Source organism: Chrysoperla carnea, chromosome 2 (assembly GCF_905475395.1).
Source record: "Chrysoperla carnea chromosome 2, inChrCarn1.1, whole genome shotgun sequence".
NCBI classification, from domain to species: domain Eukaryota; kingdom Metazoa; phylum Arthropoda; class Insecta; order Neuroptera; family Chrysopidae; genus Chrysoperla; species Chrysoperla carnea.
Window position 1 is genome coordinate 70,830,137 of NC_058338.1, and position 19,342 is coordinate 70,849,478.

The 19,342-nt window shown below is 29.4% G+C and overlaps 1 protein-coding gene across 1 annotated transcript in view; it reads left to right on the top strand.

Annotated features, from left to right (window-relative positions):
* LOC123292894 (transient receptor potential-gamma protein) overlaps nt 1–19,342 on the top strand; it is a 149,181-nt gene that overhangs the window by 92,424 nt on the left and 37,415 nt on the right. Inside the window, exons 8-12 of the mRNA XM_044873608.1 lie at nt 1,395–1,534; nt 1,920–2,020; nt 2,089–2,222; nt 5,570–5,693; nt 11,640–11,835. Of these exons, the coding sequence (XP_044729543.1) occupies nt 1,395–1,534; nt 1,920–2,020; nt 2,089–2,222; nt 5,570–5,693; nt 11,640–11,835 (695 nt within the window). The remainder of the gene's footprint in view (nt 1–1,394; nt 1,535–1,919; nt 2,021–2,088; nt 2,223–5,569; nt 5,694–11,639; nt 11,836–19,342) is intronic.

The following is a 19,342-nucleotide window of genomic DNA, read 5'->3' on the forward strand; positions in this document are numbered from 1 at the left end:
CTTCACAAACCGATTATTAAATATTCTATATCCTTCGAGTATCCTACATTTCGTAGAGAAGAAACATTTATCACTCATATTAAAACAGTATATCTTATGTGTTAAATAGAATATACATGTAGGGATTGCACTCAACCCTGAAAATTTGATATTAAGTTTTCACCAAGAATATTCTAAGGATACCTTATGAATTTTAAATGAAAACTGAATAACCTAAACTCAGCTTAGATAGGACAATTTTATCATAAACAATTTGTCACTTTACATTTGACTGGCTTGTTTTTAAAACCAATTTAGAAAGTTTACTTGCCTATATTTCAATAATGTAAAATGCTCTTTTAGATCAAAGAATTAATTCACAAGCAGAGTTGAAAACAAGCGAAAAAACTTATTTTAAATTATAGGACAAAAATCATCTTTATAAAAATTCCTGTTTGTGCAGTAACGATCGCCGTTCATAAAATATAAATCCTGAACCCAGACAACAGAAAATCCAGAAAAATATCTTACTTGCTCTGCTTGAAGCAGAAAGTAAATCAGAGCAATTTAAAACATGCCAAGTCTTAACGTACCACATGTATACTTTTTTAAGGGGGTATTTTGTTCTAAAAGCCTAAATTGTAGATAGTTTTCAAACTAAGATTATAAAAAAATGATAAACATTTTTGTAGCCGTTTTTTAAATGATATTTATTGAAATTTTAAAATATAATAATTTTGAACTAAATTAAACATTCTTCGAATGGTAAGGAAGGGGGGGGTACAAAAAAACACGGCATCCTGGTGGACACGATTCCATGATTCCACCCCTTATGGTGATCCGGAACAAAAATTTGAAAAATTCTTAATTAGTAAAGATGGTGTTATCGTCTGGCCTCGAGATGAAAAAAAAAATTTGAATGTTTTAAAAATACTCAGAATTGAAATTTTTTAAATCCAAGGTTCAGACAATAGAGAGATTTATAAAAAAGATTCCCTCCATTCTTCAATAGAATAGGTCACGTAGAACTTGCGATATCATGTCAACCACCTCGCAAATGTAGTTTCTTCTGTAAGCCGGCAGTACAGATCGATCAATTGAAACTTAACTACCAAAAAATCCGATTTATATATCTCCGAAAATAATAAGAAGTTTCAAAAATCCTTTTTAAGATATATTCTTAAGGGTCTGACCTTTAAAATAGATATAAAATATATAGATATAGTTTTAAATGTTTCTCGTTGCACGAAAGGCGTGAACAAATCCGACATCGCTACCTATATAAAATAATATAAGCAATTCGCTTAGATTGTCAATTGCCTACTTGAGCGAAAGCCGAGCGAGCGCATTAGACAAATTTCAATTGTTATTTATTTCACAAATAAATTATTCTTAATTTTTTTAATAATTTTCAGGATTGATTTGGAGTGAAGTTAAACAATTATGGGATGTAGGTTTAGAAGATTATGTAAATGACATGTGGAATGTCATAGACTTTGTTACAAATTCCTTATATGTTGCAACGATAGCATTACGTGGAGTCACTTATTATCAAGTAAGTTTCAAGAGGGTCAATTATTGTGGATAATGCGAAAAAATAGACCGAAAATTTTATAGACTGAACCTATAGTTGTATTTACGAGTTGGTTGGGTTGAGTTTGTCGACTATAACAGAGGAGTTGCTTGGGTTCTGAAGTTTGTAGCTCTTGCATTCAAAAATGGGACACTATTACGTAAATTTTTTTTGGCTTATTTTTTCCGGTTTTGTTTGGGTCTATTTTTTCCTATGTCAATTTTATCAAATGTCGACACCCAAAAAAGGGTGAATGACTTCGTTCAATGTAATTTTCCTTGAATGTCTGTGGAAAATAAAAATTTGGCAATTTTGGACCGGATGGGCTTAAATCTCACACTTTACATGAATAAATTATTTTTTTCAGGCACAAAACGAACGTTACGCCGAATTACCACGTGAGCATTTAGATGCATGGGATCCAATGTTAATATCAGAAGGTTTATTTTCTGCTGCAAATATATTTAGGTACAAAATAGCAATTGAATCAATTATCCATTGATTTATGTGTGTAATTTACTTATCTTCATTTTCAGCTCTTTAAAACTCGTATATATATTTTCGGTAAATCCACATTTGGGACCGTTACAAGTATCATTAAGTCGTATGGTCATGGATATTATGAAATTTTTCTTTTTATACGTACTCGTTTTATTTGCATTTTCTTGTGGTAAGTAAAATTCATGATTTCTTTGTTTCATAGATGAGAATCGGGAAGCAAGACCGCCCAAAAACAGATTTAATTAAAGTTGTCAATTTATCACAGATAATCCATAAACGCATAATGTATGATTGTATTGACTAATATGATTCTTTTTACGTAGGAAAGGTAATGATTGCTGTTTGACGCTTTTATCTTCTACCTTTTAGTTCAGCACTTTACAAAAGCGTGTTGTTTAGTTTTTTAAACTATATTTTTTAACAGCATTTTAAACGTATTTTTGTAAATTACTATGGTTTCCATAACATCTATCTAACCCCTGCAGAAACCCAATTTAAACCTGTTATCACAGTTCTATTGGCTAGGGAAATTGATTATCCCAATAAAGACATAGGGATGTTAGCCGTAACTTTTTTGTCTATCTGAGTTTTTTGTCTATTTTTTGATCTGCCGCATATAAATGAAAACCGCACACAAATGAATCGAAATTACCTCATTTAACAAACCTGTAAACTTTCTATCCTTTTTTATGTTTCATCTTGTCAAAATTCTATATTAGACACATAGAGGCACAGAAGATAAAAAAACAGTCGAAAAATTGCAGGTCTCCCATGATTACTCCCTCGAATAACGGTTAAAAGTTAGATAATAATATTTTTCTAAAACAAACTCGTTTCAGACCGTTTGCTCTAAGTTATTATAGACATCTCGTTTCATCTTTTTATGATAACTCTGTTTTCATTTTAATCAATTTTTCAAAAAGAATTTTGGTTTTGCAAGAAATATGTTTTGAAAGGAAAAGTCAGAAAAAAAACAGGGATGTTATTATTATCATTGATTTTCACATAACCTAAAATAAAATTAATTTTCTTATTTCTTATCATATTCTTTGATCAATTGACCGTTAAATTAAAATTTTCTTCCATTATTGACCTTTATTATCCTTACCTTGAATAGGTTAGGTTACGCATTATGTTCTAAATAGGTATAATGTTCTACAACTTTTCGTTTATATTTAATTTGATTTTTAACATAAATTTTGTACACATGTTAGTTATATAGACTCTGATATCCATCTATTTTCATATTCATTATAATATGTATGCGATAAGGCTAAGCCCTAATCATTAGGTAGCATACTTAAGAATCTAATAATGATTAGGTAACGTAAATTATGTTACGAAAATATTTCTTATTATTATTTTAATTATCTGGAACAAATATCTTATATAGCTTTATTATAATAAGCATTCCGTATGTTTAAAAATAAATGTTGGTCTAGGCTATATTTACAACACTTGACTAAATTACTAAAATTGCGAAATCAAATTTATTTGGCCATTAGACAGATCTTTTTAAAAATTTTTCTATCTCAGAATTACTAAGACCCAGACAAACCCAATTTTTTTATATTTTGGGTCAATCCAAGCGTCAGATAAACCCAATTTTTCTAATTTTTTGGGTCAAAGCTATCTTATATACTTTTCCAGATAGGAACCTAAAAATTTTTTATAACATTCTTAGCAAAAATCAAAAGAACAATCAATTTTTTATCCCGCAATTTGATCAAACTTAGTACATAAAGTATTTTTGACCTAAGAAATACAAAAATAGATTCATTTGACGATAGAAAATGTATTTTCAAAGTTATCATCCATAACGATTTCATCCGGAGAGTTTTTTGGGCAATATCTAGGGCGCAACGTTATCATTCCATTCGTTTTCATTCGTCAAATGAAGTCGATATTTATAATTTTTTTAATACCTTTTAGCAAAAATCGAAAAAATCAAAATCTAATTTTTTGTTTGGAATTTTATAGAACTTGGTTAATAGGCTAATTTTGACCCAAAAAGTATACAAAAGTACCCAAAACGTGTTCCTTTAACAATTCCTAAAGTATTTTCTTAGATATCGCCTGAAGTCCAAATATTCATCAAAGAGATTTCGTAGCTTACTTATCTAAACGTGAAGTGAATTAAATTTTTCTATTTTTCAGACTTAAAATCCTTTACTTATTCAAAATCCAAGATAAAAATCCAATTTTTTTACATGATTTTTATTTAATTAATAGAATAAAAATTATATTTCTGAAGAACTGAATCTGAGAATCGTAAATTCAGCCATATTTGAACCAAAAATATAGAATCCCATAAATATACACAAAAGTGAATTTCAAAATAAATTCATTAAGCTACTTATTTTGTAGAATATTGTCCTACAAAACCCTTTAAGTGAATGTTTATCTTCATACCTTAAATGCCAGATTATATGATTTTTTCTTATCCTTGACCTTTTGATATTTTCGTATTTCGTATTTCGTAGGTTTTATCGGACATTCAAATTAATGTAACAGATATTTAAATTCGTATAGTTTTTTGTTTATATAAACAAGCACTAATCACGCTAAAAAATATTTAAAATAGATACTAAATTGATATTATATCTAATGTGTAATTTATTTAAAAATATATTTTTATGGTAGAAACGGAACGGTACAAACGCGAAACGGAAAAATTGAACGTTTTAATCTAACTCATACGAATTCGAATACAAAATGTATTTTTACAATTAAAATCAATTTTTAAGTAAAAACTTTTGGCATTTTCTATAGAGCTAAGTGCTCTTTTAGTATTTCTATACCAATTTTTGTTTAAATGTGAAAGTTTGAAGCCTTCTTTCAATCCTTATTTCAAGATGCTCAAAAAAATATTTCTTCAAAAAAGTGCCAAATGAAAGATATATTGTGTAAATTTGAATGACGTGTTGGCATTTAACACCGCCTTTTTACCATTTTTAAAATATAATTTCAATATCCATGCAATAATGCCTTTTATATACGTACAGTCAATATCGGTTTTATCTACGAAAATAAAATGTCCCGATTTAGTTATTATATAAACATAAACGTAAATGCATCGGCTATAACGATATCGTTTATAACGACATATTAGCTAAAGCGATCAATTCGTTTAAACAAAACACCACCATAATACCTATTATTTAGACCTTATAAATCTTATTTTGAGCCTTATTCACTTTATTTTAGACCTTGATAACTCATGTTTCGACAATAGAAACCAATTGTCAGTGAAATTAGTCGTTCATTTTAATAAAAATGTACATATCTCTTATAACGACAATCGGTTATAACGAAGAAATTTGATAAATTTGGTTGTTGCTGGTCTTTTGATTTTTTGCAAATTAACTCACACATAGTCACAGTAAAATTTTTTTTTTTACTTTTTAGTGCGAAAATTTTATAAATTTTCTTTTAATAACTTTTGTTTTTTCTTGAATTTTAATCAAGATAGTAGTAACATTAGTAAATTACATATTCATATTTAATGTATTTAAGGTCTTAATCAACTACTATGGTATTATGCTGAAGAAACATTAGAGAAGAAACAATGTAACAATACTGGAGTACAAAATTCCGCTAGAGATGCAAGTGCCTGTTTTGTTTGGAGACGGTTTTCAAAGTAAGTAGATATTAGTTTAGTTTTAGATAAGTATATAAATTGATAAAACCACATTAAACTCTGTTGATATAGATATGGAAGTGAATAAATACATGTATAACCGCTATGTCATTAATTTTAAACTATTATTTAAATTTGATTTTCATTATTTACATTTTAACAGTTCATCAAAATTATAAATGGTATTTTGCCTAAAACTTCGGTAAATTACCTTCTGTGTACTTAATTAGATAGTATGCGAGAGAATATGTTTGAATTTTATGTAGTATCACATTAATTTTTACATCAAACTATTTCAATAAAATCGGTAAGTATTATTCCATTACATACTTCATCTAACTGAACACAAATGTATTTGTTAAAAAAAGAAAAACTAAAATTATTTACCGTTTCATTGCTGAAATATAATAACGCATAGTTAATCAATTTTATTGTTGAACAAAAACGACTGTAGTTAGAATACTGTGATAAAAAAGAGTTAATTATATGAACAGAATTTTAAACAACTGTTCGTACACTATTTATTGTATATGAAACAGCTGAGTGATACAGTATCGATAAAAATTACACATTGTTTCACTACAAGCCTATATACTCTTACCGCGCATATTATCACAATAATAGAAAAATAGTCATATTTATGAATTTCCTTCCCTTGTAACAACGATCCATTATCAGATCAGAAGTAAATCTATGATATATTTTCGTGGAATTATCTTTGAATGGTGGCCTTTCAAATTTATTAATCTGAGTTACCTATCTACATTAAACATCATTGATATATTATAAACTACTTATCTTACAATTAATACAGAGTGGTGTGGTAGTGCGTCGTCAAAGTATTTCTAACGATAGAATTTATACAAAGAAGATATCATAGAAAAATATAAATTTCAATGTCGTGTTTTATCTAAAATCAACAAAACTCATGCTAACCAATATATAATATAATCAATTACAATTATAATTATCTTTCAGGAAATAAAGATATTTAAAACTAACATTTTTAATAATGAACCGATACAGTTAATTTTGTTCGTAGTTGCATTTGAAAAAAGCCCCTTAACTTAGTTTGTCATCCTTCCCACCTCTTTTTTCGAGAATTCGGATTATACGCCCCCGAGTTCCCGAAACGTATTCAAAAAAACAAATGAGGATTGACTTTTTTGAAGTACTTTGGCCAGACTCTTGTAAGAACTTCTTTCTTATTTTAAAAAGCTTTAGTACTCGATAAAGTTTGGCAGACATTGTCCCGTACATCTTGTTCGGCTGTTTATTCCCATACAACTAACATTCCTACACTTAAATATAGCTGTAAGTAGATAAATTAATTAATTATAAGATTCAATATTTCAAGTGTGTTGTGTAAATGTCGCAGATGGATTGTGGAATCAGTTATTTAACAAAACCGTTACTTGTTTTACAAAACAGTTCTGATATGCATAACGTCAAAACAATTTTCATATGGATTTCCATTGTTTAACAAAACTGCTACGCAAGCTTACGTAATGCAGAATGGCTTATTTAGTACCAAAATAAGCATTTAGTATAGGGGGATCATGGCACAATAAAAAAATAGTTAATAAATAATTATTATTACATACAAACAAATATAATGAACTATAAAAAAATTGTACGTTGAGGTCTAAAAAAAATCTAGGTGAATAAAATTAAAATCAAATATAAAAATAAATTAGTAATTTTTGACAAACTTTTATCTAACATTTTACGTTGTTTTACAAAACCCTTAATCAAATCTCGTGTCATTTTGAATGTTTCACACAGCCTTTAATCAGTAATTAGAGGCTGTGTGAAAGTAATCAGTAATTATGAAAACCGCTAAACGTATTTCTGCTTTTTTGCATAACAGAACTGTCTTGTAAAACAACTAAAGGTTATGTCAAACTGTAGATTCGGTAACATATATGCAATAATAATAATAATAATAATAATAGAAGCCATTCATCCCATAGGTTGGGCAAAGGCCTTCTCCAGAATACACCACTCTTCCCTATCTAAAACCCTTCTTGTCCAGTGATCACTTACAAACATATATATGTATGGTATATTCCTCTCAGTCTGTCGACGCAGAACCGTGGCTGTTTTGCGCAAGTATCATTTCATGGCCAATAGTATTTTTGGCGTGATAGCAAATGGCCAAAAATAAAAGAAGGCGCGCATAATGTTCAATGTACTTTTGCTCCGTCTCACTTATTTTCGCCGGTACATAAAGGAATATAGGGCGCTGGCAATATAGGAGTATTACATTTATATATGTTCCACAATCCAACTGAGACATATATAAATCATCCCCAGGAGTTACTACTTCAGTCATTAAAGATATACGAATTGTATCTTCTGTGTGCATGTGTGTGTCTTGTACAGACATTTGTAAAGTGTATATATGCCCTTTATCCAATTCAATTTATTATAGTACCGAATAACATTTCCTTGTAAGGGATTTATGTTCATGAAAACCTCTCAATGTAAAATGTTAAATACACAAAAATGGATTATTATAAAATAATATTTTCATTCGAACATAAAATTCCAGTAGTATGCAAAATTTAGAAGTTAGTATTGAGTACGGTTCCATCCGGAAAAAAAAACACTTGATACGCGTTGTAGCTTTTTTTGTCTACTTCAAAAATATTCCCCTCACTTCTCCTCCACCTTTTAATCAAAATTATATTGTGAACACGACAAGAGCAAGGTGAAAACCTTTTTTCTTATCGTTCATCTACTCAAGCAAATCATTAATTCGCCAAATTTGGAAAATAAGATAGAAGTAACTGCTCCTACCGTGACCAAATCCAATGCTTTAATTATGCCCGTCTTTCTGCGTACGATGATGCTTCTGTATACGATGAATTCTTAAGTATATCCACCGGATTTTTTACAGAAACTAATACATATTTTTTTATCGAATTAGACAAGCAACTGTACAATATTGATCGGGTTAGATCGCACGAAATTCAACAATTTGCAAGCGTTGCTTTGGCGTCAGTTTCTTCATTATGAAATGGCAAACCAAACTAAACACAAATTTTTGCCTGCTGTCTAATTGATTCTCAAACAAAAAAATGTTGCCAATTCAAAGACTTGTACACACATGTAAAAAACGCACCTTTTAGAATGCATCCAGACTAACATCCCATAGCAACTTTTATTAAATTCTTCATAAATTAAAAAGAAACCTTTAAAATTCATCACAATTAATTGGTTTAACAGCTATCAAAGAACAATGTGATCCAGAGCCCATTGATGTTACTTTCAAGACACTTTTCTGTTTGGATTAGTCGGTGCAGGATAAATAGTTTGAACTAATAGATATATGAATTCGTAGCCTTAGGTTAAATATATATATAAGACGGCGTACACACATCATAGGAATAGTTGGAAAAGGATATATATCCCTATACAAGCTCGTCTCGAATAAAAGTTTATACTTTTGTTATTAACTCAGTCCAAAATTGTATCAGGTAGTTTGCATGTACGTATTATACGTATCTATTATATATACTCTAGTTAGAGAAGTTTCGTACGGCATAGGTAGGTAAATATTACCTTAGATAACAAAGTATAATAAGGTATTCGGTACTATGGATATAGTGTGATTTTAAATAGCTCGTCAGAAGTAAAAATTTCTAAATTAATCATGGATATACATTTGACAGTGAAAATGTTATTCAAATTTGTAACATGGATATTGGTATTTAACACAATATAATATCGCAAGCGTACTTTAAAGCAAAATTTGCACAGGGCATTGGATTAAATTTTCGATATTTATTTATAGAAACATTTAGTTCTTGTAAAAAAAGTGATCCCACATAGCCTATAACCAGCGGGCAATCAAGACGCTTCTAACAATACCTCATTTGTCAAACTATGATAAGTAGTGATGATGATTTTTTGCGGAGATACAGCTGTTTGAAATGAAATTTCCCAGAGGAAGTTAATGTAATGGGGCTGATTTTGAAAATCTCCAGTTTTACATATTTCCGCAGTTTCAAGGCCGCAATATCCGAATCAAACATTTTCAATGTGATGTGTGTGTGTGTGTGTGTGTGTGTACGTATGAGCGTACGTTCGTTCGGATTATTTCGGCTTATTCGACGCGTAATCACGTATTTAAGAACCGAAAGAGTTTTCAGCAGAATTAGTTGAGCCGTTTCTTAATGGTAATAAAAAAACTGGAAAAAACTGAATAAACAGAATCTGAAAAGTGGATTAAACACATCATTTATCTTTGGAGATAATGATCGTTCCAGCATAAGCTGCAGTACATGTTCGAAGAAGGCTAACAAGACCTTTCTTTTAATGTTTTTCCCCTTCTGGGAAGTTGAACTCGTGTGGACTACAGCGGGTCGTACTCACACGACATCAGTACCGCACCGACAATGTACTGCCAATTTTTTTTTTAATCACCCCCTATACACATAGTTTATATATGTAGCCTCTGGAATTGATATTCTATGGGACTACAGCTCATTTGATTCGCCTGAAGGAAATCGACTAGTTTTGTTTTGCATAACAAAATAACTCGACTCACTCACTCATATTTCAGAAGAACAAACAATTTTTATTAAATATATTATACTTCGTTTTCTTTCAATACATTTGAAAGGACTTATATTATGGAGTATTATGGGATGATAAATGTATAAAATATTATGCATCATCAGTTCAAGAGTGCATTTTTTATTAATTTTAAAAATATTCGGATAATATTACAATATGTATGCTAAGTCTGAAAACATGGTCAAAGGAAAATACCTAAAAGTTAGATTGATGGCTTATGATTTTTTACTTTATTATATTATAACTATAATAAAGTATTGAGATCGAAAAAAAATCGATATCGGGGCTTCAACGGAAATGCACGTTTTGAGGGTCCCTGATTCCAAAAAAGTGTCGGTATGTCTGTTACCAAGCTAGAGCCTTCAATTTTCAACCGATTGTTCTCAAACTCGGTACATAGATTCAGTTTGGTCATAATTCCATACGATTTTTTCATTTTTTCCCTAGGCCTTTTTTCAAGAGTTCTTCCCTCTTGGCCAAAACAGGATTCTAGGACAAAACAGGAACCTTCCAGAAATGCAAATATGGTTGAAACTTTTTAAGAAATTGTAGCTGGATAAGGTTACGAGACCCAATATATTATTATAATTTTATTTATCATTTAATCACTCATTTATACATCTTTTGTAAAAAAATGTTATGGATTCTTTGATCGATTTATGAGAAATTGACTATCAATGTCAGCGTTTATACCAAAAAAAATATTTATTTTAGGTATTGATTGCAATTTTACACGCATAATCTGAATCCTTCTTGTTGCGTTCTTAACTATGCAGAACTATTTATCAACAAAAACTATTTCATAACACACAAAAAAGAGGTTTCATATGGAGGTTCCACACCCAAAAAAGATTCTTTGAGTTTCAAACTTTTTTTGAAGCAAAACCGCACCCATTCAATAGAATCCCTTTATATTAATTATAGAATAGAATCACTTTAATTTTTTTTATATAATAATATTTTCATTTATTTTATAAAATATAGTGAAAAGTAAAAATCTGGAACCTCTAGAAAGAGTCAACCTGTTGAATTATTATATTTCGATTTTTCCCAAATTTCGTAAATCAATTTTTGTATTATATACATACGTATTTCAACTTCCATGTAGTCATTAGCCGTAACAAAATTAACAACGAGTAACATACACTATAAGAGAAGTTACGGTTAGCTAACTCAAACTGATGATGACTACATGGTAGTCGAATTCCATATTTATATAATAAAAAAATTGACCTTGATCTCATTTATTATCTTTGATAATATTTATACTTTTGAATTATATAATTATAATTATAAAATGAGACTTTTAAATTTTGCAAATTTCACTTGTTAATAATTATTTTTATTTCTATTTTTTTACAGTTTATTTGAAACAATACAAACATTATTCTGGGCGGTATTTGGTTTAGTGGATTTGGATAGTTTTGAATTGGATGGTATATTAAGTTTTACAAGATTTTGGGGCATGTTAATGTTTGGAACATATTCTGTCATTAATATTGTCGTTCTACTAAATCTACTGATTGCAATGATGAATCATTCATATCAACTGATATCGGTAAGCCAAGTCAGTATTTTTATTATTCTTTAAATATATTCTAAGCACAATAAACCTGCAACTGATCTGTACCTGGAATGATTTAGATTTACTAACATCTGGAATGGTGGATGATCCGATATAAAATTGTTTGGTAATTTAGTTTTGGTAATTAGTTTCTAATACAATTGCATAATATACGGACCTAATAATGGGTCTTTGTACATATTTTTAATTTTAAGATTGTCAAATATATAACACTGTAAAATAAAAATTACTAATCATTATATACAAAAAAAGCGTCACTTGTCACTCTGTCAAGCATCAAAAGTGCTCACTAGAGCTATACTAGGGTTTAATTTAAAGGTAAAACAACTTGAAGATGTGCTACTCCAATAAATTCAAAAGCTACTAGTGTAATCTTGGAAATCTAAAGTTCGTGGCACGTGCTACGCTCATTCTATGAAAACTGATGAGCATTTCATAGCCGTATGAATTTTCGCTCAGTTTAAAATAGCAAGGATAATTTGGAGCGCCACAAGCTTTTACAAATAGTCATATAAAGTATTCAAAAAGTATTTTTTATTTAAAACAAACAAGATGAGAATGATAGTCGTAGAAGCAATGGCAAAATCAGGGCATTCTTCTCTGCAAACTCTTTCAGTTTATTTCCATATCATGGTAGTGTATAAGAAATAACGAGTCCACCATCCTGTCCTCCATATTGAATTTAGAACTCAATAGGTTGAAGATAACTTCTTTAAAATTCAGTTGGACATATCAATAAACACCTCTTTAATATCAAAATTTGTTCCCATTTCCGGAAAATTTTTTAAAAAAAGTATGTTTTTGACACACGCAGGTAGAAAAAGTTAATCTTTGAACTGCTAGCTTCTCTCAAATGAAACAAAAACTTTTCGGAATACATTCATTTTGTCTAAAATAATAAAACAGAATTCAGGAAGTTTCAATAAGATCGGTTTGATAGTTTTTCAACGAACAAAAAAGAGCCTGAAATGTGTTGTTTTCGACACAAGAGTAAACTAGAGGTTAACTAAAGTTAGTAGAAATTTTAATTGTAAGATTTGACCTAAACTAATACTACCACACAAATCGAAGTCGATAAAAAGCTTTTAACATAACATAAGTCCCTGACCAATGGTACACTAATACTATTTATATGAATTCATTATCAAAGATAAATGATAATCGATATAAATGAACTAAAAACTAAATGATTTACTTGATTATTATTGTTGTTATAATGTTTTCTAACTTACTACAGTATGGGGTAGTAAATTAATCACATACAAACAAACATACATACATATAAAGGGTTTGCCATTAGGAATTTCCGAACTATAAACTTAAATTTAAGTAGTGTATGAGTAATCTTTCTTCTATTTATACCCTGATATATGAAATATACATAGTATATTAAGTATATTGGTCCCGCTTAGTATATTAAGTTTGGAACGCTTAAAAATTTTGTTGGTACCAAAAAAATTTTGGTACAGTTGTTGGCATAGAATCATCTAATTAGTCCATTTTCGGTTGTCCGTCCGTCTGTGAACACGATAGCTCAAAAACGAAAAAAGATATCAAGCTGATTTTTACAACGCACTCAGGACGTAAAAAGTGAGGTCGAGTTCGTAAATGAACAATATAGGTCAATTGGGTTTTAAGTAAGTAGGACCCATCTTGTAAACCGTTAGAGATATAACAAAAGTTTAGATGTAAAAAATGTTCCTTATCAAAAAATAAACAATTTTTGTATGAAATATTTTTTTTAAACATCACTGTTTACTCACGAGGGCACACATTAAATGCAAATTTTATAGTATGTATTATATTATATGTGTCATGTGATAGAGTAACAACACTGTCTATACATGGTATTTCAACAATCAACTCAGTCAATTTTTTGTTTTCTCTTGTTTTTTTTTTTTTTTTTTAATTTGTAAGAGTTAGTTATGCCAGTTTATTAATATTGGAAAAATCATAATGTAACATTACATGCAATTTTAAACCACGTTAGCAAATCATTGAACTCCTTTGAATCACTAAACTAAATAAGTGTTCAATTCGAGTTACTTACTTACGTTAGGAAATGTATTTCTACAATGCTAGTATGGTATAGAGGCAGATACTATAGAATCTATGTTAGCATAAGTAATATTATAGTACTGAATAGGGCTATCCTCCGTAAGTATTGTGATATCGCCAACCAGTATGGGCCTGATGTTCATACATCATTGACTTGTACCACCATAACTATTGCTAATGTTACTATTCCCTCAACGGTAAAGTCAGTATGGCGTTCACACCGATACTGACATAGTGATATCCACAAAAAATTTCTTTACGTGTGCTTACGTGATTTTCATTGGTTTATAACGTCAAAAATTCATTATTCTATAATTAACACGCGAATATCGACGAAACGACAGTTTTGATCGACTACAAGCAATGTCCTCGAGATATGGAATCAAATCAATGCGGTCAAGTATACTCGAAATATTGTACTTTTCGTAATAAATCTGCAAGTTATCTTAAGCTGATTTTCATATCACAAATAAAATGACATTATTTATGATGTCTCATATACAATTTGTTTAATTTAACTTTAAATTTTGGACATTCTTAATGGAAAACTCTTTTAGAAATAACATAGAATTAGGTATATTATTGTTTTGTAATTTATATAGTTTTATGTATAAATTTAATAGTTGTCACAACTAACTTTCTAGTAATGTTTTTAACCCATATTTTTTTTGTTCTATTCAAATTTGATATTATATTTTATTTAGTGATTCAGAAATCATATCGCACTAATTTTGTAATCAATAAAAGGTATTTGCGGGTAATAACAACGTTTTGCTGTCGTAGAATTATCATAGCCGGAGAATTTCCTTTCTCCGATATTTTTTACATTTCCAAATAAACCAAAAATTTATTAAAAAGAGAATTGACAAATGGGGAAAAAACCCAATGTATTTTCACCAATTTAAATTTTATTGACTCCCTGAAAGAGAAATTCCCGTCTACGATAATTTTCGTAGAACAAGAAATTGCTACCTTGCAACAGACAGTAAAAAAATTACTGGATTGAAGGAAATGCAATTAAGAAAGAAAAAGATCTCAACGAAAAAGTATTTTATTGCGTAAAAATTAACCCAAAAATTTTCTTGAACTAAGAAAATAGTTATTTGCAATCATGTTAAGAGTCAACCCTAATAGATCAGTTGGCTAGATTTGCCGGTGAAGTCCATGGTATATGTATGAAGAAGGTACACTCAGCCTCTCAAAATAATTGAGTATGGTATTTATGGATATATGGTACCACACAATGGGCTCTATAGCCTAAGTGCGTTCTTAAAACTTAAATCGCAATAATATATTTTACAGTAAACGAAATAATTATAAAATATTTCGGCGAGCCCTTACCTTGCACATTCTGTATTATATACCAGAATGCGTGACTTATAAAATCACAACAATCAATTACAAATTAGTATTACTAGGCATATATCTACTTACCTACGATATAATACTTTTATAGTAGGTATATGATATGGATCATAATAATTTAGGTAAAAGGTCAAAGAACGAGCTACCATACTGTACCTAGGTCACTGGTGTGTGGATCATAATTCAAAAACAATATCAAACTCATCTGATTATAATATAAACGGGGAATATGTAACATTAAGGGTTTTTTTAATTTTAAGATAAAAAATGACCGTTTTTGGCTTTTTGAAGTTTTGAAGAAAATTTGTTTCTACTAAAGCACATGTTTACAAGACGTTGACAGTGACAGGTCTACAAAGGTGGTGCAAAGCGCTTCTCACTCGATCATCACTCTCAGTGATCAGAAAGAAAAAAAACCAAACAAAAGTTTGTTAGTAATAGGGCTTCTTTAAAAAATTTTCTCATGTTATTGTGTAAAAAACCAAAATCGGTGTGTATGTCTGTCTGCCAGTCTGTTTGTCTGTGGCATCGTAGCACCTAAACGGATGAACCGATTTTGATTTTTTTTACTCGTTTGAATTGTAATTTAATGGAGAGTGTTCTTAGATATGTTTCAAGTGCGAGTTCAGTTCCCGAAAAATTTGTCAGGAGTTGGCAATTTAAAAAGATTATCTATTTTTTTTTTTGCAGATTTTGGACATTTGAAAACAGTTTTTAGCTATTTTTAATAAATTATGCAAAGATTTAAGTCGATAGGGCAATTAATTTTTTTTTTTTTTTTTTGAGAACCGTGGGACCCGTTTTGTAAAACCACATTTGTTGTAGTGTAGATATTAATAAAAATTAGCCAAATTATTTCTCATAAACTTCCTCCTGCTCTTCACTTTGCTATTAGTTTTTAGCTTCAAGTTTTTTACAATTGATTCTTATTACACGAGTTAAATAACGCGCTTAAAGGTGGTATTTTTCTTTTGTACTTATAAACTTATATTATTTAAAACTTCAAAAATAATACGAATTTTGCATTTTAATTTTTGGAGTATATTTTTTGGAGTGCAAGGAAATGGAGGTAGAACGAAAGATCAATGCTTGTCAAGAGTTTGTATATTGTCAATTGAAAAATTTGGGAGATAAATCCTTTTCTAACACAAATGTTATCTGAGAAAGAATGAAGTTCAGTTCATTATCCGACTCCTTACCTATAATAAGATATTTTAATTCAAATTATAGGTACTGTTATTTCCAGTGGAAAAAGGATTTTAATTAGTCCTAGTTGAGAAAAATTTTAAAAATATGCTTTATACTCTCCTCTATGCTCTTTTTTATAAGCCTGTTACTTTTGCCACCAGATTGACGTCTTCTGTCAAAAATCATATATTAGGCATTGTCCGTTTCTTTTGACGTTGCCATTGTCGATTAAAATGTGGGTACTAGATTTTAAGCACATTTGTTCATGTGGATTCCGAATAAATTCGAAATTTAATTTTTTACCGAAATTTTGAAGGTTTTATATAGGTTTTATAATAATTAAAAACCTAGAAAGCATTTCATAAAATTTTTAATTAATATGAAAAATTAAACTAATGTTTGATCGAATGAAGAATATAAATTTAGAATAAAGTCAATGACTTTATAATATCAAATTATTGACTTTACCTAGTTTACTGGTAACAAATATTTATTTAATTGATATAGTTTTTATTGTTTAATTAGTACTATTGTTACATAAGATCGATCATTCTTGATAATGCATCTACATATTACATGAGTATATTTTGTAGGCGTATGTAATTTGGGCACTAAAATCTCTAATCATTAAAGTAGTCCGGCTATTTGAGCAAGTATGGTGAATGTTCATTATTTTTTTGCCGTAAATGATAGTTCAAAGTCCCTTGATCACAATAAATACAGTTTTGGGTCCTTTTGCGGAGCTAAATTTTTAATTATTTCATGTTAAAATTGTGAATTTCACAAAAATTAATCGATGATTGAGTTTCAAAAAATTTTTCATATTGTACAAAATTTATCACAAATTCTGTTTATCATTACCTTACGGCGCTTGCCAAAAAGAAAACATAAAATAACTTCGGTTTTTGACGCTTTTCAATATTTTTAGAGCATTTTATTACATTTATGTCACACAAATTGTCTAGTTTACGATATTTAAGAGCATTTTATTACATTTACGTCATAAAACTTGCTTGGTTGACAACACATTTGACTACACAACAGCCAGACCACTTTATATGTTATAACTAAGCATTACGTAGTTCTAGGCCAAATGTGATTTGGAAATAGATTTTTCACCATATTCTAGAAGCCAAGTATTTGGGGCTATTTTAAATCTATTTTCGTAATGAAATTTTAAATGTGTTTTGGGTTGTTTTTTGTATCACTGTTTTTGTATTGGCTAATTGAGAATTTCTTCTTGCACTAAATTACAGGAGCTATTTTATTTTCAAATATGTTTATTGTCACGTACTGAATATAAATGCACAAAATCCTTACAAATTTATAGAGTGGAAGAACTGCCATTTTCTGAGAAAATCCGCTTCGGTCCATATTTCCGTAACCGTGATCTTTCAGACGTTGTTGGGGTTAAATGAAATTTGTATTAGATATTTACATATCACTGAATGGATTTACCAAAATATAATAAATACAGGCCTGTTGAATTCGCAGATTATTATTATTAAAACAAAAAGGGCAGTTTATATAATGCTGCAGCCAAAGACGAAAGCAAACACCAACCAATAATTGTAATGCACTGGTTGACCCAATCGTTCAGCGAAAATTCCTATTAGGTTAGGTTAAGTCATATTGGGTGTCCAAGGAGGGCACATTTTCCGCTGATAATTTCATTTATAAGCTCCTCAATTATTTTGAGAGGCTGAGTGCACCTCCTCCATGCATTTACCATGCACTACACTAACCCATCACAACTATTAATTAAATTAATTTTTGTTAACAAAAGGAATCGAACCCGCTACCCTAAACATACTCCGAACGGAATTGGTTACGCTTTAACTAAAGATTACCTCACCGTTGAAAGTGATTGAATTGTATGTGGTTAACTTTTTTGTGATGATGGCTGGTATGATGATGATATCAATACCATTCATCAGTTCTTCAACAATATTTTTCTTCTTTATTTATTTTTTATTATATATTGTATATCATTAATGTATATAAAATAATAAGAGGTCAAAGTTCATCTACCCCTACCTTCTTGTTACCCCCGTTGTTATATTCATTTCTTTACTTTCTTTAATGCATTGAATATTTATTATATCGTAGTTAGTTTTATTTTTTAAAGCTTAGCTTTTTAGTATAAGGTGTTATTATTATTATTATTATTATTATTATTATTATGGAATATATATACTAAAATATTGATCGAAAGTTTTTATATATGGGTATAGAGCTAATTTATAATCACTTAGTTTTGAATAAAATTTAAATTTTTATCAGATTTTATAGTGGATTTTTGTTATCGAAATCATATTATGAAATCTGTTTTGTTATAAAGATACTAGACAATATAATATGTGGTCGATTTTTTCTGAGAAAATAAGTTTTAACTTTAATTTTTTTAAATTTTGTTTGTGTATCCTCGATAGTCAAAAATTTATACATTTTGAACTAACGAGTTTCTTAATTCAACTAGTATATGTTTTTTATGTTATGATACTTTGAAATTTTAAAAAAGCTCGCTCCTAATGAGGTGGGGAGGGGCGATGTTAGAATGATTTGTTCACCCATGAATGAACGTTTCATATAAAGATCGATTTTAATGTATTTTTACTGATTTCTCTGCCATTTGTGGAACACACTCTTCAGGCGATTCTATAATTGTTTCATCAAAATGTCTTCAGTAGATTTTAAGATATGTACAAAATATGTGTAGCTTGCTTAGTGGGTGAATACGAAGGTCAAACTCACTAAAAAGCATAAAATATGGAGCCAGTGCTTTAAATTATTTTTAAAAGAAAGATGAATTTCGAGACTTTCATCATGCCACAGATCTATAAAAGCAAATATAAAACTACTTTAGCAC